Source organism: Podarcis filfolensis (genome assembly GCF_964270895.1).
Source record: "Podarcis filfolensis genome assembly, chromosome: 4".
NCBI lineage: Eukaryota > Metazoa > Chordata > Lepidosauria > Squamata > Lacertidae > Podarcis > Podarcis filfolensis.
The window spans coordinates 22,475,303-22,496,670 of NC_139607.1; the positions used below are offsets into that span (position 1 = coordinate 22,475,303).

General features: G+C 40.8%; 1 protein-coding gene across 12 annotated transcripts in view; it reads right to left on the minus strand.

Moving 5' to 3' along the window:
- Positions 1-6,281: 6,281 nt before the first annotated feature.
- NALCN (sodium leak channel, non-selective) overlaps positions 6,282-21,368 on the minus strand; it is a 184,106-nt gene continuing 169,019 nt past the window's right edge. For 10 of the 12 annotated variants that reach the window (XM_083610337.1, XM_083610341.1, XM_083610339.1 and 7 more), the window contains 9 exons: positions 20,153-20,301; positions 19,615-19,708; positions 18,055-18,187; positions 16,738-16,853; positions 15,605-15,762; positions 14,622-14,772; positions 12,667-12,816; positions 11,919-12,036; positions 9,007-11,256 (listed from right to left, as the gene is read on the minus strand). In XM_083610337.1, coding sequence (XP_083466463.1) covers positions 11,063-11,256; positions 11,919-12,036; positions 12,667-12,816; positions 14,622-14,772; positions 15,605-15,762; positions 16,738-16,853; positions 18,055-18,187; positions 19,615-19,708; positions 20,153-20,301 — 1,263 coding nt within the window. In that variant the 3' untranslated portion in view covers positions 9,007-11,062. Of the gene's footprint in view, positions 6,481-9,006; positions 11,257-11,918; positions 12,037-12,666; positions 12,817-14,621; positions 14,773-15,604; positions 15,763-16,736; positions 16,854-18,054; positions 18,188-19,614; positions 19,709-20,152; positions 20,302-21,368 lie in introns of those variants that run through there. The other 2 variants (XR_014547207.1, XM_083610338.1) reach the window with 2 other exon arrangements.

Genomic DNA, 21,368 nt, shown 5'->3' on the forward strand with positions numbered 1-21,368 from the left:
TACTGCTTTTACAAACCAGTTTCCTGAGGCAATATTGTGCTGTATGATATAAGGCTTATTTCTGGTATATTGCTTCCCCTCCCCCCACGACAGAACATTCTGTTGTTATATATCTTATGGCAGCCACAAACAGGATTACACTTACTTACTTTTACACAACCAGCAGTACTTCCAGAAGTATTTGTTCAATGTATTAAAAGCATGGCTTCTTAGAAAAGTAAGAAAGCAAGCCACAACAGACATTCGGAATGTTACTTGCAAAACAGTCCTAATTAACCAGTCAATGTTACAATATCTCCAAAGCTTGTGATTGATTTTTCAGGGGTTTTTAAATGCTAGTGGCAAGAAAACGAATTCCTTCAGGAATCATAAGGACACAGTTATTTTAGTATAGAAATTGATATTTTGCCTTATCACCTCCATACTGGAAGTGTCCAAAGCGCCTTTGTGATGGAATGAATGGGCTTTGGCCTGCACTGAGGGAGGAAAATGAGGTTAAGCAAACCAACTAAACCTACCCTTCCGTCACCAGTGCCACCAGGGAGATATTTTCCACACTCTAAAATCTGGTTGCTCCTACAGTTTCATGACCTCTCGTAATAACAATAAAATATCAAGTTCTGCTCCTTCACAGCCTCTCATTTGCTTTTCTTTACCCTTCTTTATGGTTTTGTCTCCAAGTTCAGTGAGGGCAACTAAAAAAACTAAAATAGACTAGACTAGAAGATTCTTTCAGGTAACTCTTGGACTTCTTATGAGCTGCGATATACCAAAAGAAAAGCAAAAGGCTGTGGGAAATAATTGTGGGTTTTTTGTTTTTTTGTTTATAAAAGCCTTATACCTTTTTGCTGAAGGTACTGTATTTGGGAAGATATACAAAAAGTTCATGCTAAGGGCAAGGAGGTACCCCCAGCACGTAAAGGGTAAGGAGATTCTACAAGGAAACCATTCACTCATGCACAGGCCAGAAGTGTGAAAATATTTTCCTTCAAGGTGAACATAAATCAGTAATCAGGTATGGTATGCAGGTCAGAATAAGAATGAACTAGCCCAGAAAAAATATAGGACACGACTGTATCTTAATGTTTGGCCTATCAATATTGTGCATGTAGATAGGTAGCTACAAAAGACAAATTTGACAGAATCGGGGGACCTTTTATGTTTTCTGTAAATAGAGACAGACTTTGCCGCCATTGCCACAGATTGCTTTACGGAGAGGATATATGCACATTTTGGCTCCTTGTTGACCTTTTTTAAAGGGCACACAAGTGATATAAGAATATGCATAACATGTTAGTATCTGTTGTAGATCTCTTTATTGTTTATGGATTCTATGTCCCCCACCCCACCCCGTACTCTAATGTTTCTTGTTTTGGTATAGCGTTCTATCCGTGTTTAAACGATTTCAATCAAACTATTTCAAAAATAAGAATGAACTAGCCCATTCACAATACCGGGATGCACATCAAACAAAAACGACTAGACAAAAAATAAAATTAAACCCCACCAGCCTAAAGTGGGGGGAATGCATGATTGCTGTTTCACAACTTCCTCCTTGGTTCATTTTAGCCTTAAAAGCCATCTCTCAGTTCACATAATGACTAGTAGCAGAGTTGCTTTCAAAATAAATAAATAAATAAATAAACAAACAAGCAAGCAAGCAAGCTTCCCTGAGGATTACAGTAAGTGCAGCAGAATTTCTATACAAAATACTAAGACGCATGGAAAATGTAGTCCATTTAATCAAGGTCTTTTCTTTTTTTGGTCACATTGATTATGTTCTTTGTCATGGAGGTTTTACTTCCTAAAGCCCTCTGTGCACCTGGCAGCATCACCAAGATCAGTGAGATCAATTTCTGGCAAAATATCTTACTGGTTATCATTAGGGCTGAATGTACCCCTTTCGACACACAAAACAAGATTAGGCTTACCTTTTTTTGAGGTGGCATAAAGTAAACCTGTTTCCAGCAGCAGCAATCTACCTTCAGCCCTGAGTTGCCAATGCAAATAGTAAATTTCCTGAATCAAAAGATAGCTATTTGTACCGAAGTGCTGCCAATTTTTCAACCAGCCCCTGTAGCGCTACATCTAACGGGAGCTTAATTGGCAGGCATTTTGCAGGCACTGATATTTATGTCCATCCCATGAAAAATTCACCTGCTGATTTCTTCAAATCACACTATTGGCTAGTATATTCTGGTCAGTTGGCAACATTCAGAGAAACAGCTCCCTGTCGGAACTTCCAACTATACATGTTGCTTTAGGGTTTGGCCTTAATCAGCAATGGTTGAAATGCACTATTATTACAATAAGAGCCAGCTTGAGTTTCAGGCATGTCAAGGCAAACAGGAAGCAGTACGGATGATGACAAGGGAATTGCAGGCTGGGGCTGATGGGAGATGTAGTCTGAAACAGAAGGACACCAGACTGGGGATGGCTGAGCAAGACCCATCGTTTCAAGTAAATGTCCTTCTAATGCTGCTTACATTCAGCCCAGGCTGAAAACGTGCTTTTGGCCTGGGTCCACTCTTGGTGTGGCGTGTGTGAAGCAAAAGCCTTCTTTTTCATGCTGTGACTCAATCCACAGCTGGGAGGTTTTCCAAGCACATTTTGAAGCCAGTCTTCTATTGCAAGCCTCTACTGTGCCTTTCAGGCCTGTGTACTGCGCAGAAGTTTAACAAACGAACATTTTCCAAACACGGGGATGAAATCAAACTTTCGCCATGTAATAATTGAGTGGAACGGAGATGGTTGGCAAGATCAACTTGCCACGCTATTTAAAATTCTCCCAAACAAAGCAAATGTTAAAAGGTACAAAGCCGTGCATTCTATTATGTTCTCCCTAATCAAGATGCATTCTGGGAAGTGGCCAATCTTATTTATGATAAGAATATATATGCTGCTTAGATTTAATAAGCAGCAACCAGTAATAAGAAAACAATAGGAAAATGATATACGCCACAGCTTCTAGGGTCTCACATGCTTCAGCATTTATGGCAGCAGAGCCTGGACTTGTTCAGGAACGCAGGCTGCCCCTTCTCCTCTGTCCTGTCATCATATGGGAAGGAAATAACCCAGCCGAGCCACATGATATCCTTTCTCAAATGGCTGCCTCTTCCTCCTTTTAACAGTTGGCTGTGCTGTCTGGGGCTGATGGGAGTTAGCATCCAGGAGGGTGCCATGCTAGCAAAGTCAGTTTTAATGACTTCCTTTGAGACTTAGGAGCCTGCAGGAGGAGTTTGGTAACGTGCAGCCTTTCATCATCTCCACCTTTGTCTAAGTGAAGCCCATCCAGGCTGATGATTAGTTGGGCTACTCATAAATAGGGATGTGGGGTGGAGAGGTGGAGAGCTGAATTTTGTTGTGGAGTTTTCCAACCAAAGTTTACAAAAAAAATGAATATTTTAGAGGGAAATGTGCATGGAAAACAAACAGGTTCATAAAAATAACAAACTTGCATTGTATCAGGAGAAAAATTGCCTGCATACAAAAGTGTGTCCATAAGAAGAAATTCACATGAAAACACTGACCCATTTTCACGAGGGCTCCTTTTAAAAAATATAAATCCGCGAATTGCTTCAGAGAACTGAATTTAAGATTTAAAAACTGCAAAACTGAGAGGACCGAAACTGACAGCTCCTTCCATCCCTACTCATGAGCAAGCAGCTATTTTGCACACTGTAAAAATATTAACCAGAGACAGAAAAACAGCAGCCAGCTCAAAAGCTTAAAACAGTGTAGAAATAAAATCATACCCTGGGTTAGGAGAGAGATCAACCTGTCAGATCAAAACTAAATTAGGTGTTTGAGCTGCTCCTGACAACTTGCTTTCTTATACTCCTCTAGCCAAAATATCCTAGAATTCCTTTGCAAATTCTGAAAGAACAATTGCAAGGTCATAAATGTCACCTCAATTTTCCTGTAGGAGGGGAACTTGAAACAAAAGAAAATGGGGATCCTCAAAGACAACCAATCAGAGAGGAGAGAGAAAATGTTCAGTTTGTGGTGATGACAGGTAAGAAGAAAGGACGGTTGGGGGAAATGGATAAATATTGAAAATGCCTTAACCCATGCCCCAGAGAAGGATTGTGTTACATAAACATGGTTGAAATGTCCAGGTAAGAATGACTACAAAACCCTGTATGCAGATCACATATATGAAGCCCTAATCTTATTAGAACAAAGCTTTAAAAATGTTTTGCTATCATGAAGATAAAAGTTTTCTGCCTGTGTTTCTGCTTGCAGGAGTCCATTGTAAGGTAATGCTGGCCCTCTAGTGTTCAAAGGATGGAAATTTCCCATAGCAAAATTTAATTTTCACAAATCCAGAGCCACTCATACATGTACATCCTTCAGTGAATGACTCACAGCTGAACATGCAAACCTATATTGATCTGGGTGGTGTTATAGAGGGCCTTTTTGGTAGCAGCACCCTTCCTGTGGAATGCCCTCCTGTCAGATGCCAAAGAGATAAACAATTACTGTATATGATCTTCTGTAGACATCTGAAGGCAGCCCTGTAATGGGAAGCTTTTAATGTCTTATGTATGTGTGTTCTTTATATTCTGTTGGAAGCTGCCCAGAGTGGCCGAGGCAACCCAATCAGATGGGTGGGGAAGAAATAATAAATTATTATTATTATATAAATGCACTGATTGTAGTATTTGGCCTGTTCAGTGACACGCACATTCAAGCAATCACTTGACAATGCAGTTATGAAGCAATGAATGCATGTGTGCTAACTCAACCACATATCAGCAGCAACTTGATCCTCAGCAGATCTACTCAGTAGAGATGCTACTGAACTCCCTGTTGTTGTTTTTTGGCTCAGAATGCAAAGAACGATGACTTATAATGCTTGCTTAAGACACAAGGCAAGCATTGCCAGCCCCTGAGTGCCTGAGATTTAAGGAAGCTCAGCTGAATTCTAGAAAAAGTTCCCCTTTGCTTTGCTAGACTTGAATAACGCAAGAGACAGCTTTACACATGGATATCCGAGGCATGGAATTACACCAGGAAAGGGGTTACCCAAATGGCTTATTATTAACTCTAAATCCTGGCGATACAAACAACATCTGGCTGAATGTAAATGACAGGTCAGCATGATTTTCTGACATAGGAGCTTGAAGGATGTTTGGAGAAGAATTAAAAGGCTTAGTGCGTCGCCAGGCTGCCGACTCAGGAGCCAGCCAGGTGGGGGCCTCCAGCGCTTTGAATAGATGCTCAGCAGATGGCAGGTGCAGCTTTGTCCACAGAGGTGCAATCTCCTGTTTTCCCATCTCCAAACCTGCTGTAGCTTACAATATTCCAGCTCTGCACTGTAGCAGATGGGGCCGGATGGTTGCTGTATAGAGATGGAGATGGGCTGCAGTTTCAGCTGATGGACACTTGGGAGAAAGTCAGCTATAGGCCAAGGAGCAAAGCACAAACCCAAAGAGTTGCCTAAGATGAGTTTGCTGGATTTAGGAATGATGCTGCATTGTGTTACTGTCAGGATCATAATCTGGTACTCCTCCTTTGCGACCATGCCAGCTGGTAGGTGCTGCGGCAGAACAATTAGGAGCACCCTGGGAACTATGGTGCAGTTTGATATTCTTGATTTATGTTCTTATGGGGCAGGGAGCTCCTCTTTAGATGGCATTGTGCCTAACTTCAAAATGTAGCAAATCTACCCATCTGTGTTTGGAGCCCCCTCTACACATTGGGGTTCAGAACATATTTATTTAATTCATTCATTTATCTAAATGTTTATATATATATCATAAATAACATTAAAGCGGTTTACAATATCTATACGTAATAAAAACCATGTAAAAATTGAAAATCGGAGATAATCAACTAACCATTACAGAAAGATGATTTTTTTAAAAAATTACCTGCAATACTCTTGGTGGCATAGAAAAGTTTTCAGCAGGTGCTTAAAGGTTTAAACAGGAGGTGTCTGATGACGAATCTCTGTTGGCCTAACATTCCGTAGGACTGGGTGACTCTGTTGACTGAAAAAGGAAATCCCAAACAACTGGCAAACTGCACTAGCAAAATAAAATTGTGAAATACTGCCTTGAACCTGTGAATAATATGTAGCAAAAGAATCAAGAATGAAAATGTGAGGGAAGGTGTCACTGGAAGCAACTGTCTTTTCTTGACACTGTATGGCAAAGGGCTAATGTTTGCCAGAGGTTGAAAAAGAACATTTGCCATAGAAACAACTCAGAAAGGTTCTGCAATTCAGCACGTTACTGAAAGTTCAAGAAAACATTTTATAAACCCAACAACCCTCCTGCTGTCAGCTTAGGTTTTTATTTTTATTTTTTTGTACAGACCTTAAGTTCAAATAGACAAAAAAGAAAAAGACAAAATGTTGTCCTCAAAAATGACCGGAGTGACATTTTCTGTAGATCTTTGCTGCAGTCTAGTTTAAACAACAGAATGCACAGACTTAAGAAAACAACATCACAGGGACTTCGACTTCTTCTTAATCTAAACAGTGAAATACACACAGATGAGTACATCATAATGCGCTAAAGACCATAGCATTTAAAATAACATGTGGCCAAAGGGTAGACTGAGAATGGAAATCCTTCTATTGATTCAAATACATTTTGCATTAAAAGCAAAAGCAGGAGTAAAACCCAAAACAACTCTTATCATTCATTGTTGCTGGGTTTTTTCTTCGTTTTTGTCCATAAAGCTACTAAAGAACATGGACAATTTCCAAGTTGTTAAAGTTCCTGTTTTATTCATGAAATCTTATGTTTCTGGTGCGTCTTAGAAGATCCAGGCCAGGCCATGGTAGTGCAACATAATTTCCATAGGAAATAATGGTAGTGGCAAAGGTCCCATTCCCAAGGTAGCTTTGGTTGGGAAGCAGATATAAAATCCTAAAAGCACTGTTGTTTATATGAAGGTGTCAGAACCCTGCCATTCCCCCCTGCCTCTCACAATACATTTAATTGTATTGTAGAAGTAATAAGATGGCTATTATTCATCACTGTTTGGCCGTGCTACCTGTATGACATGCAGCTATACTGGAGAAAGAAGTTCAGTGATTACTTTTAAGTGAAATCCAATGCTTGTGTGCTTGGAAGTATGACTCACTATATTGGGTGGGGCTTCTAGGTAAGTTAGCATACAATCGCAGCCTCAGTAATGCCAGAAAATGGCATTTTCTTCTTCTTTTATGACATTACAAAAATATGCCAAGCGAATTAAGAACATGACTGAAGTTTGAAATGTTAAACCAACTCTTATATGCTGAACACTTGTGCTCAGTATTTCTTGAGTAACGTAGAAAGTGGTAAACAAAACATACAAGGGAGTATTCCACTCGCTGGTAGTATTAGCAAATTGATTTGTTGTTTGCTCCAAAACATCTCACAAACTTTTATCTTGAAGTACCTATTATACTTATCTCAGTGCAAACACAAGTCAATCCATTTTGTATTTATAAACCAGGCTATTTTAATTTTATATATGCAGTTGTATGGAGGTTATATATGCAATTGTATGGAGGCTGGGTGAGTTGCCTTTCAGAAGTAGCCAAAATAGGTTCTTCATAAACTTGTTTGCAAATTAATTTTGCAAATTCAGAACCAGAGCCACAAAAATGATTGATTTGTCTTTTTCTTCCTTTCCCCTGGACAGGTCATTTTTCCCTGTTGGTGGCTGGATCCTCATTACTGGGATTGCTCATTTTCTATTTAGCTGTTATAGGAGATCAGTGGCCAGTTTCCCTCTGACTTATTTTAAAGGTTTTTGGTATCTTTAACCAGTGGCGTAGCGTGGGGGGTGCAGGGGGGGCCGGCCGTACCGGGCGCAACATCTGGGGGGGCGCGCTCGCACTCGCAGCTCTCTGCCCCCTGCTAAAATCCACGGGTTAGGGGGCGCAAATTACTTGCCTTGCCCCGGGTGCTGACAACCCACGCTATGCCACTGCCTTTAACGCTCCCCTGGAGCTACTGTATCCTATGAATCTCTGTGCGGTATCTTGATGCATACTGAAATGTTATCTGCAGAAATTGTTTTATTGTTTTTTTAATTTAAAGGGATGGTTTTATTGTTTTTAGAGTTGTGCTTTATTCAGTTTTTAGCTTGTACATCACTTCAGTTGCTTCATGCTATGAAGCAATTTATAAAATTGTTAAGTATTATTATTGCGTGGACAGGCGGAGTCCCCAGGTCCCGAGCGGTCCCCCCCGTCATGTGGAATAACGACTCAAGACAACGTGCTATGGGATTAAATTGGCCACAACTTTATTAAATTTCAAATGTGGGTAGACCTTGGCTCAGGCATTGGGCGTTCTCCCTCCCCAGTCCCCAGCCGGGGACCTAGGGAGCTTCAGGGTTATCCAGTGTGTGTGTGGGGGATGGGCCGGCTCTGGAGAACATATGTTCAAGCAGAGATAGCCGCCCCCCGTTACGACGCTGCCGCAGGGGAGAGCAATGACGACCTTTTGGCGTACGGTCAAAGCCTCCCTTCAGAAACCCCTTTAACGGGGAACCCTGGTATAGCCGCCACAAAGAGGAAGATGGACTAAAGGATTCCGCCCAAGGCCTGATACCGCCAAAGTTATGACGTTTTGCTACGGGAAACCTGCCAATGCAGGGAAATTCCTTTCCGGCCCTTTAACAGCGCCTGCATACCTGTGAAGAAAAGTTACCTGTAAAACCTATGAAGAAAAGTTAACCTGCAAAAGAAGACATTAACTGAGGGTGGGTAGGGTGGGAGAAGCTCTGGAGCCAAGTGAGGATTTCCAGGTAAGATCCTCCCTCTATTGTGTGGGCAGGTAATCCCTCCCCTACCTGGCCTGGTCTCCTTGGCAACGCTTCCCCAGGTGGGATTGGACAACTGACTGAGGCAGGCGGAGACCTCCAGGTATCCCACCTGAGGGAAGGCAAAGCCAAGCCTATGCTGATGGGGCCGCTCCAGATCCAGGGCTGCGCGCGTCCACGCAAAGGGCGCTCCCCGTTTTAAGCGGGGAGCGGTTATTATTATTATTATTATTATTGCTCCTGCATGTTCTGTTTGCTGCCACTCCACACACAGGGTATCTTTAATTCAACAGACTTCACATTTATCCAAGTAAACTGAATTTTAAAAACTGCCAAGTGTCTTGCTTCTCTAACATGTCGTCTGCATCCAACCCCTTATCAAACAAAGTTTGTATCATAGTTATAAAAATTAAAAACGACACTTTCAGTGTACGCAAGGACAAGGAACTTGATAAATGGCATAATTTATATGTCAGCATTGCATGATTAAGATACTTAAAAAGTATAACAGTGATGTCCTTTACACAGTGAATTATCTAAATCAGGGGTTCCCAACTGTGGTCTGTGGCCCACCAGTGGCCCACAAGCTTTATTCCGGTGGTCCATGGCATGTCCACATTAACTTTTTATATTGATGCTTTATGGCATTTCAATTTCTTCTTTTATTTCTTATATTTTATTGTATTACAATAATAAAGCAATATAAGAAACGAAAGAAGCAACAAGTGGTGCATGGGGGGCGTTTAGGAACCACTGATCTAAACAATAAGGTTATTTAATAAATCTTATTTACTTTATAAGCAAGAGTAATCAAGCACAAAACCAGACTTTTGTGAGTAGGCTCCTTTTCTGGATGTGCTTCAAGTGATGTATGGGTGCTGCATCCTACATCAAAACACGTAGGACTGCACTCAGGAGAATCCCAGCTTCTTCCTTAAACAGCCGGAGTCCTTAGTTCAGACAGTTACAAACACTTGTTTAGAAGGACCTACAGAGAGGTGACAACCAAATCTAGGCTTTGACTGTCCTTGTCCCAACCTTAAGAAGTGATGGATGTTGATAGAGATTACAATGCTCGGAACCTATTCAGCAGGTGTAAGGGCAGAACAGCTGTGCATTCATGTTCAGGTCTTCAAGGTAACAATTAAAAATGATTATAAAACCGAATTAGTCATTTTCTGATATGCTAAAAGAAACTATCCTACATCTTGCATATTTTAAAAAAGCTAGCTATCTGCAAGTCAAAATCTGTATATTGTAAAAATGCTTTCATTTAGAATGAATTCCCTGCTGATCTCTACAGGCTGTTCATCAATATTAATACTGGTTAGGCAGAAGGCTAGAAAAAAAGAGCAAAAACAATGACATCGTACCCAATGAGATTATCATTTCCAGGCTAGGTTAAGTGTTGACTAGGGCAGAAGCAACACTTAAACAAGTCCTCTGAAAGCATACAGTGAAACTTCTCAAATATGAAACACTGGCTGCAATCAGGTCTATTTCCTTAATTGTGTAGGATTGTACATGCCCTGTGAGGACTTGATTTTCCCCCAATAGCATCCTCCTTACAAACTATTTTGTTTATAGACAAAAGCAACACTCACAGTTAACAAAGAAAAATAAATCAACCAATTGGCATCCATAAACAAAAGCCCATAATAAACTATGAATAAATTATGTTTGCCTGTCTGTCTAAAACAAAAACTCTAAAGTACTGAAACAATAAGACTCACAATATTTCCATACAAATATTTTCTTTGGGGTATTTTTTGAGTTCCACAGCAAATTTCTCCCATACCACCCGAAAGGAAGTCCTCACGCCATCGCCTATATTTTTGAATTGTAAAGAACTGTGGCAGAATTGCATGCCCATTTTTTCGACAACAGCTATTGGTTTATAATCCCTCCCAATTTGGACCAAGCAACATCAATCCAGTTTTAAAGACCCACCAAATCTAAAAACCAGCTTGGGTTGTGACATAGAGGGGCTGTTGAAAGACAGAAAGCCCTGCTGAGATCCGGGAGTTAAACTAATGATTCTTGGGTCTGAGGGAAAAACGAAACAAAACTGTCTTTGCTTTTTGTGAACACTACCTTTTTTTGCTGTTTTCTCTTACGTTAATAATCACATAAGGATTAAAAAATAAGTAAGTCGTATATCTTGTCAAGTTGAAGGCTTCTCTTGATATAAATGGTCAGTCAATAGGAACTGCAATTTAAAAACCAAGAAAACGATTTAATTCCCAAGGAATGTTGCATAAGTGTGATTTGAAATGGCATCTTTTCCCAGTCAGATATCAAGCAGGTCTTCACCACTCTCATCACTCTCCACAGTGAGTTGTCTTGTCCACCATTTCTTGACTTCTGATCCACAAGAAGCCACGTCTGACATGGGATTCATCTTGCACACAACAGACTTCATGGTTGTACGGCCACCAAACCGTAAGTTGACTGAAGACACTGAATGGCTTATTGGCTTTGGAGCTAGGGAATTAAACAGAAGACAACTTACTAGTGCAAATATGTATCTCGCTCTGTTATCTGGAGTAGTGGGGATGGTTCCACGCAAACCAAGAGCTTTTCACATTAAAAATGCATTCGAGATGCTTGAACACTACATTGTGTTGTAAATGCATTTAACTTACATCCTACCTTGTTAATATACCTTGTAGTACAGAAGAGGAAAGAGAGCAATTTCTAAACCTTCAATTTATTTCAACTAGTTTAGGTTTCATGTACAAAAGCATCACAAATGTGAAAAAAGCAACAACTAATACAAAGTGCGAGAAAACGTCCTACGACTGAACTGATCTACTTAAAACAGCCCAGATTTGCAGCTTTGGCACACTTAAGAATCTTTATGCGTCCAGCACAGCAATGAAGCTCATGCTTAGCTTAAGTTACTGTTGGTCTTAGAGGCAGTAGCTATGTAGCATGTGATTTGGCTAGCCTGTTTGAGAAATCTGGAATGACTGTTCTCTTCTTTTTCTAGTGTAGCTGCAGTCCGTCTGAAATCTACTGCTGCAGAATCCTCCAGTGAGGATGCATGGCCTCTTATGGCACTTTTCTGAGTTCTATCAGTAACTAGAGCTCCAGGTTCTATTTAGAATTCTTTTTTTGTGTCATTCATGACAATCGTCACCTACCTGATGGCAAACGCCATTGTCCAAACTTCCGCTGAGGTTTACCACCATCAGTAGAGTCTTGCCGATATCCACCTCTGTCAGAGAGCGTTGGACTAAGGAGCTGTTGTTGACTACTCGTCTGAATAGAACAAAAGAGAACAGTGTTAAAGTGCATGGTATCTGAAGCTTTAAAGAACACAAGCAAGGGCTTTTTGTTTCTGATCTTTATTTTGTTTCTGATTCACTAGAAAGGGTTATGCTCATGGTAGCTGGGAATATTTTAGGATACTTTATTCCGGAGCACAATGAGTATCCACCTCAGTCACTATGACACTGTTTACGGTAAGCTAATGAAGTAAAGGATGGCTGGATCTGATCCCAGTCATTTCATATTGTGAGGATTGTAGAACTGGGAAAATGCAAAACTGAAACCACAGGTGAGGAGGAGGAGGAGGAGGAGGAGGAGAAGAGGAAGAGGAAGAGGAAAAGGAAGAAGAAGAACAACAACTACTACTACTACTACTACTACTACTACTACTATAGGCCTAGTTTCCTTAGCTCAGGATATCAAGACAATGTTCTTCACAAAGTGACTCTTCTTTAAGTTTGTGTGTGTATCCAGCCACCCTAAAAGCTCTAGAATATTCCAAAGATGCTCTGCACAGGCACAGATTTTCCCATATTTGTGCCTGCACAGAGAACATGAAGAATGATTTATCTTAACCCACTGGCTTAGGCCAATACGTTGAGGACCTGAGCATAACTGTACCTCAGGCTGTGTACTGTTATCCTGGTTATTAGCATTCATGTCTTCACTTGGTTGTGTTGTCTCAATGCTTGGTGGATTTAGGAAACGGCTAAGCTCCTGTTGTTGACTCTCTCGGAGACTATGGATAATGCTGCATGACTGCTGCTGTTTCTATAAAAAGATAATAAGTATAATTATCACTGGATCTTTTCAAACAAGTATTCTTCAAAAATTGAGATTTGCTCTTGTCTGCTCTACATTCCCTTTATATTATTCACAGTTACAGTGGACTTTTCCTTTGTAGTCATTTTCATAAAGCTGCTTACACCGTTTAATTTTATTTCAATCTGCTTTATGAGACTATGGAAAGAGACATTTAAAATAAAATGATCAGGGAGAAGAACTAAGCTTTTATAGAACTCATCTGGAGGCTATTGAAGTTAACTGGTTTCAGTGATTTTTAAATTAGACACTAGATAAAATTAACAAAGTGATAATGGAACCTCCCTTAGATAACTACAAAGTGTGACTTTCATGTTGTACCATTTTTATGTATCAATGACAATGTGTGCAAAAAAAATAAAAATAAAATAAAAGCAGCAGAATGGATATATCAAACACTAAACATTATTGCGCTAACTGGAAAGATAAAGCTTTCTATGCTTGTTTGTGAGTTATAGGAAGAATTGGAACAAAATCCAAAATCAGAGAATTTTTTAGGATGGCGTATTTCCTCCTTTTCCTTTACCAACTTGAAAATGGAGTGTTTTCAGAGTCAACGAATACAAATCTGGAAAACAACTCTAATCCCTGCCCCCCAATGGAGGTATGTCTTTTTCCAGATTGGGAGAGAAAATATTTTTAATGGTCCTCCACCAGATTTCAAATAAGAGAAAGCATTCTTTTTACAAGTATTTATTTGGGGGCAGTGTTTTCAGCTATCATCATCGTCAACAACAACAAAATACACCCGAGAAGGAATTTAAAAACTTCATTTTCCGGACTTCCCGGACAAGGCATGTCAAGACGCTGTCACTGTAGTCAGAAACAATCACCAGCTTTCCTTGCCTGAGTTGCAACTTGGTAAAGGGGCAGGGGAGGTAGGGGATTCTAGGACAGACAGAGGGCTGCTACCAAGTCATTATAAAACAAGTCAAAACTTGGAGCAGTGTTTGGCTTGGTTCATAATAGTGTGCTGAGGGAGCCTGTATTTTGAAACCCGCATTTCCAAAATATGCCGCCATCGCTAATTGCTATGGTGATGTTGCAGTGGTCCCTGACATGGGCCTGGGTACATGGAAGTCATTAGGGTCAGTCACTCAGCTGTCCAAACTTTCCTTAATATTTCCCCAAGCAACCTGCTTCCTCCATTCACTGTTTTATAGAGAGCAAGAGGATTCTTCATTTATTTGATTGACTGTGTAATTTACAAGATGCATGTGGGGGACAAAATCTGATAAACTACCATTACTCCGGACCAGAAAACATTTGTACTGTAATTTACTAATCTAACCTAGTATTCCTGACCCTCCAAGCTTTGCACCAGTGTACCAATGCCCCTCTCTGATCATACAGTCCTCATTTTTCACCTCACTCCTTTTAACTCTGACTTTCTCAACCAACTCCTGCCACCCATCATTCATATCTCCACGCAACATTCCACCACACTCTCCTGCTGTCACTCATCATCCTTCTGTTATAGTCATCTGCCTTTCCTTCCTCTTTCTCCTTGATTCTCGGCTCCTTGTGTCTTTTTTGATTATGTAAAGCACCAGTGACGCTGGTATATAAATAAATAAATAAATAAATAGCATCCCCGTATTTTAAGCACCGCATGACTGAGAAGTCTAAGAAGCTTGAATAATATTTTTCCAAATAATTGACAGCTCTCTAAGTATGAAAATAAAATGTAGCATGTTCTACACAACGAGGAAGGGTATGCTACATGCTTTCTGTTTCTTCCTAGTCAAACTTACTGCTCTAATGCGCTTCAAGCACTTCTTCAACCACATGCGGATAGTCTGTTTGGCTACTTCTTCTTCTATGGTGTATTCCAGTTGTTCCCTAGCAAGCAGTTCTTCCAGCTGAAGACTTTTTCTGATGTCAACAGATCTGTAGGAGAGCATGCTGGGAAAAAATTATAATAAACAATAATAATAATGAGGTTTTTTTTTAAAAAATGTTATTTATAAAAGGAAAGTAATAGCAGATGTATCATATACTTCCTTTGAAAATAAGGTGTTTATTTTGCTCTTAATGACCTGGGGATACATGGATTTATGATACAGTGAAAAGTGGCGAAGACATTATACAGCCAACCCCATTACAGAGAAGTGCATGTGCAATGAAAACAGGTTTCTGCACACAAGTATGTTCAACTGTGCAAGCTGCCCAAATCCTGCACTGGAATATGCATCAGCATTCTCTGCTCTGACAGTACTGATTGGCTTTTTTGCGACTTCCTAAACTGGTGTCAGCTCTTATTATGATGCAGAAGTTCCCTGGATTGGGGTGTTTTTAACAGGGAAAGTTCTTTCTTCCATGGAAGTGGTCGTTGTTATATGCTAAATTTGCCTTCCTTGATAATAAAACACTCTTGATCCAATCAAGTTCACACAGCCAAAAAAGACAGCTGAAAGCTGCAGTTATTATATGATGAATATAGTAGTTTGAATTGGACTTCTAGATACACATTAGAAAAATCAGCATTGAGTAAAATCTGATATGCTCCTCAGTTAATATTTTCTATAAACCCTATAAACATGATTGTATTCAGGGCTTTTTTTCAGCTGGAACTCAGTTGGGCACCATTGCCATTATAAGAGAACACGGGAGGCATGCATGGTAAGTTCCATCACCTCTTTTTCTAAAAAAATAGCACTGATATTGGTACTCTGTTTTATATACAGAAAACATCTGCAATTAAACTACAGTTGATTTTGTGTGCCATCTAACATACCTCAGAACATCGTGGAATGTTACATCTCCCCCATTATGCAGCCTCTCCATTTCATAGCACATGTGCTTGAACAAGAGTTTATCCTTGTCCAGATCCACCTCCAACCTTCCACGCAGCAACCTCAGCAAAAACTTGACTCGGAAGGTAGGAATCACTCCCTGAAAAGAAGGCAGAACTTCTCCATTATTGGTACTGGTCAAAACCTTCATGAGCTGTCACCAAAATAGCTAATGCTGCTCGCATGGAGTGCTGCTTGTGCAACAGAACTTCCCTTGCGTCTCCCCATGTGTCCTTCAGATCTGTTTCCAGTGGGTTCTCCAGCCCTCTGGAGCAGATTTTGAGGGTGCACAGGGAGATGTAGGGGAGAGGATAGAAGAAGAAAGTTATGCTGCGTAAGTGGATATCTGCTGTGCTGTCGGGACACCAGTGCTGGATATGACCCATGAAGGAGTACAGCCAAACTGTTCACTTTTGTAGATAGCGATCTATAGGTCAAGGGTGTAAGCCAGGGGTAGACAAACTTTGGCCTCCCAGAAGCTGCTCAATTCCAAGGCCCATTTGCCTCAACCAGCATGCCCTGTGATCAGGAATAATGTGAATGTAGGCCATCAATATTTTGAAGGCCACAGGTACCCTGACTCTGAAGTAAATCTGTTAAGTTGTGGGTGAACATATCAGATGACACAGCGATTCTTCAGACAGCTCTTGTTTATTCACAGGCCAGAACAGAACAGAACTGAAGGGTTCAGCCAACCTGCTTATAGAGAGCTCAACTACAAAGCAACAGTAACAACTTTCTGTAACTATCCAATCACTGAACGTCACTTTCAATTCCTTATTTGCATATGCGGACCTGAGTGAAAACTATTTACAGTATTCCCCTGCTGGCCCAGGGTGAGAACTTCAGTACATAACAAAATCCATTCACAGTTCTGAAGCTCCACTGTGCTTGAGCACAAAGACTGAAAGGAACTGATGTTGGAAAGGACTCCTCTACTACCCCGTATAAAGTGAAATGGGAGCAGCTATTGCATTCCCTTTTGGAAAACTGCATTTACTTCTCCTTCCTAGCAATTAATTAACAGAGAGCAACTAAATAAGACTCGTGGAATTATAGTGAATTATGTTATTACCTCTCTTTTGTCATCAACCATGTTCCATATAATTTGGAAATGTCTAAGATCATTGTAACTTAAGAGCTGGTCTTCCTCCGTGGAATAAAACAGCGAGAAATTTTCCACAATTATAGCTACGGAAAACAGAAACATCTTTAAAATGACATGGGCATTAAACAAGGATATAATCTATTAAGGAATTCATTTGTAGTCATGATGTTGGCAAAAATGTACAAAATGCTATATTTATATTAATAGGTTTGCCTTTATTTAGACAAGTCAATCTAACAGTATTAGTTAGAATCTAATATGCTTCAACCTTAAATATGGAAGTGTTCTGGCTTCTGGGAACACTGAACAAACTCAATAAAGGCAAACTGAAAAGCCTTCTGCAGTGTTATTTTCATATGCACATACAAGGTAGGAATAATCTGTCTTCCAATAGACATCTTTTTACGAGTCAGCGTTCTTACTAGAGCATATTTGCTAAACCAATAACTTTATATGAAAGAAATGGCAGCTAGGTTTTTCAAATGTTAAGCAAGACTTCATTGTTTTATTGAAAGATTTCAAAAATTGGGTATGCTGATCTTCTAAGTACCGTATTGGCCTGAATATAAGCCTCACTTTCCCCCCAAATCCCGACCGTGAAAAGTTAAAGTGCAGCTTATATTCGCAACTTTACAGTATGCAGCCAGGAGCGTGGGGCAAACAGCGCCAGGAACGCGGCAAAGCAGTGCCCGCCCCGTGCGTAGTCCCCCGTCCTCCCCCAAGGCCGGGAAGGGAGAGAGCGAGGAAGGGGAAAGGCCACTGGCAATGCAGTGCCTCCCCCCCCCCCAGTATGCAGCCAGGAGCAGTGAGGAATGGAGTGGCTTATATTCAGGTATTTTTCTTCTTTTTTCTCCCCCCCCTTCAATTTTAAAGGTGCGGCTTATATTCAGGTGCGGTTTATATTCGGGCAAATATGGTACTAATACTTAGAAAAGCATACTCCATATGCTGAGGTGAGGTCTTCCAGTGATGGTGCCTTCTTTATGGAATTTCATTTCCTAGAGAGGTCCACCAGGACAGTTGTTTAAAACAGATTCACATTCAGAAGGCTTCTGAAATCCCTGTCAGGTCTTTGTGGGTTGTTTCATTGGTTTTGTTTTGCAGTCCAAAACTGATGCTACTTTTTAATTTTTCAGTTAGCTGATCATTGCAGTCATGTTGCTAATTCAATTATTTTATTTATAGTTTTGTCCCCTCAGGGGGACCAAAGGGTAAATTATATATATATAGTACATATAATAAGTACGTTTGAAACATATACAGTAATGGCTATTTGTGACTTACCCACAAGCAAATTTAGCATTATGTATGCAATGATGACATAAAATGAACAGAAATACATAAGAGCACCAGCATAGTTTCCACAATCTGTCTTCCAGTATGTTCTGTTATCTGGAGTACAAAAAGGAGGTTGAACCTTCAAAGGAAAATAATTAATTAATTCAAAGGGATATACGATTGCTTCTTCTTTTCTTTTCTTTTCGTTTTGCACAAGCATACACTTAAACGTATGTATCACAATTAGGGAATAACGATAGCATTAACACGACAACAAGAGCAGCAATAGTAACAACGTTCTGAGGCGTATGTCAGGACAAGAGTGAGGGCCAAACTGGATGCAACAGCGGCACATCTGTGCATTGTTTTTTTTTATTTAAAAAAAAGATCTGGCCCTGTAATGTGGAAAGAGTGATGAAGGTCTCTATTTTTAACAGCAAAAGGGGTGCCCTGATGCAGGGTACATAACCCCCCTCCCCCCCGCCCATTGCATGCCTTCCTATCAAACCATAACCTATTTTTCTCACAGCCAAAGGTGAAGAACCTATTTCATCTGTCTGACCTAAACTTCCTGCCATATCTCAATCTTTTCTATCTATATATTCACAGCTTTACTAAATAAACTGCCTCTACCCATATAAACCGTCCCGGACGCTGCGTTCATCATCTGAGGCCCTTCTTCGTGTGCCTCCTCCATGTGAGGTTCGGAGGGTGACAACAAGAGAACGGGGCCTTTTCTGTGGTGGCGTCCCAACTGTGGAATGCTCTCCCTAGGGAAGTTCGCCTGGCGCCTTCATTATATATTTTTAGGTGGTGGGCTAATACATTCCTCTTCAACCTGACCTTTAGCTGATTAATATTCTACAGCCTTTTCAATGTGTCTGTGGTAAAGGGGAGGGGTTTATTGTTTTGCTGTTTTGTTTTACTTACTTACTTGTTTTTATCCTCTATTTTATTCTGTGAACTGCCCAGAGATCTTATGAAGATCTTACCAAAATAATAAGGCCCAAATACTTCAGCCTTTCACTGTAGATGTTACCAGCACCATGTCACAAAGAGAACCTGTGTTCCAAGCCCCAAGCCCTTAATCTATATATGATTTGCAGCTGTAAGAGCTGGTGGTTTGAGATGAAAGCAGCACCAGTTCTGTGAATTAGCATTTACACACATCTGAGATGCAGGGGCAGATAAGACTGCAGAAAGAATTATATTAAATAATGTTCTGGCATTTATTGCAGCAGATCCAGTGCGGGATTTAAAGGATAACAAATGTTTATCAGTTAGCAATATAGTCAACATATTCAGAAAGTCCCCCACTTGCTAGCAATTAATACAAAGATGGTGATATTTAGAATGGCAAAATATATGCATACTTGTTGACATTATCCACGGACTTAAGTGGTTATGCATTTATTCCTATAACTTGTCAAATAAATACACAAATGTTTGTGTGAATGATAGCTTAAAAAAAAAAGCAGCACAGCACTGTTAAGTCACAAAGCTAGGCAGTTAGATATGCGGTGGTTTCAGCATTTATGTCTTGTTTTATAATTGTGTTCAATTTACCATGCAGTCATGCATTATCTTGTTCCAGTCTTCCCCAGTGACTATTCTGAAGAGTACAGTAATGGCCTTACCAGCTGATGAAAAGTTGGCATGCCTGTTTTTAAACAAACAATAAATTTTGTTCAGTGTGTGAGAAGTGAAATTCAGCATTAAAAAACATTAGATGTTGCGATCTTTTCCTTCTCTCCCTTACTCAGCTAGCCCTAAGCATTTTCCATGGTGACTATTAATTACAGTGAGAGGCTATATTGTGCCTGCTATATAGTAATCTACCTGATCTTCTCATTTCCAGAAGCCCAGCCTGCAAATTACTCCTACTACAGGAAATAACATGGGTACTTATACACAGAATGGGAGTAGCCTAGTACAGCTGTTCATGCATTTTGTGTGCCCAAAACTAGACTGCACAAGCATGGATTCTGAGACCTGACCCAGAATCAAATTTCTTGAGAATCTCAACAATTCAACGAGCATTCATGCTCAAACACAGCAATGCCACGATATCATTTACTTTCTGGTGGAGTAAAAAGTGTCATACCTGTTGATGTTCTCTCCATATTTTACAGTGCCAAATAAAACTACTCCTGCGAAAGCATAGCAAAGTAACAGCAGGAACATCCCTACTATGATGAAAAAGCTCTTGTACATGCTGACAACCACTGTCAGAAGCAGCATCTTCAGGGTCACCTAAAAGATATAAGGAAAGCAATGGAAAATAATGTTTAATAATAGAAATGGGGCATAACAGTGACACAGCTGAGTAGTATTAGAAACCTGTAGCCAATGAATTGGTTGGTTAGTTCCACTCATATGTGACATCCAGCCCCTGCCCTGCTTCCTGGCCCTCATTGTATCCCTAGGATTGCCTGGTCACAATGCTGCAGCAACAATACAATTATATTTCTGCTTTCATGCAGTGTTCAAAGCACAGCAGCACCGTTAGGGTCTGGAACTGACACACAGCAACCCTTTGCTCTCTGACCCATGGTGCTGAGCCCTCCAAAGGTACCTTCCTGCTTACCCTTCCTTTCCTCAATCTCAACATCATTTGCTCCTTTCTGCAAGACTCCTCCTCCTCCTTGGCCCACTGACTACTCTGCATTCTTCCTTCATGTTCTTTACTCTTGGCTCCCTTCCCCAAGGGGATGCGGGTGGCGCTGTGGGTTAAACCACAGAGCCTAGGACTTGCCGATCAGAAGGTTGGCGTTTCGAATCCCCGCAACGGGGTGAGCTCCAGTTGCTCGGTCCCTGCTCCTGCCAACCTAGCAGTTCGAAAGCACGTCAAAGTGCAAGTAGATAAATAGGTACCGCTCCGGTGGGAAGGTAAACCGTGTTTCCGTGCACTGCTCTGGATCGCCAGAAGCGGCTTAGTCATGCTGGCCACGTGATCCGGAAGCTGTACGCCGGCTCCCTCAGCCAATAAAGTGAGATGAGCGCCGCAACCCCAGAGTCGTCTGCGACTGGACTTAATGGTCAGGGGTCCCTTTACCTTTTACCCTGCTCCTAGCTTCCGGGACCTCTTTCCAGCCATCAGCCCTCCCAACAAAGCTATTCCTGTCTCTAGGGCATAGACTACCCAAACTGAACTGCAAATTTCTGAACTGCGCTATTTGCCAGGACTGGGATTGGGCAGTGACGGAACCCAGGGCGGGGGCAGGAGCAAGGGCAGTGGGCATGGGTGGTGTGTACATCTGTCATCTCATTGTTTCCCCACCCTCAGTATCCTACTGCTTTTGTTCATTGCAACAATATAT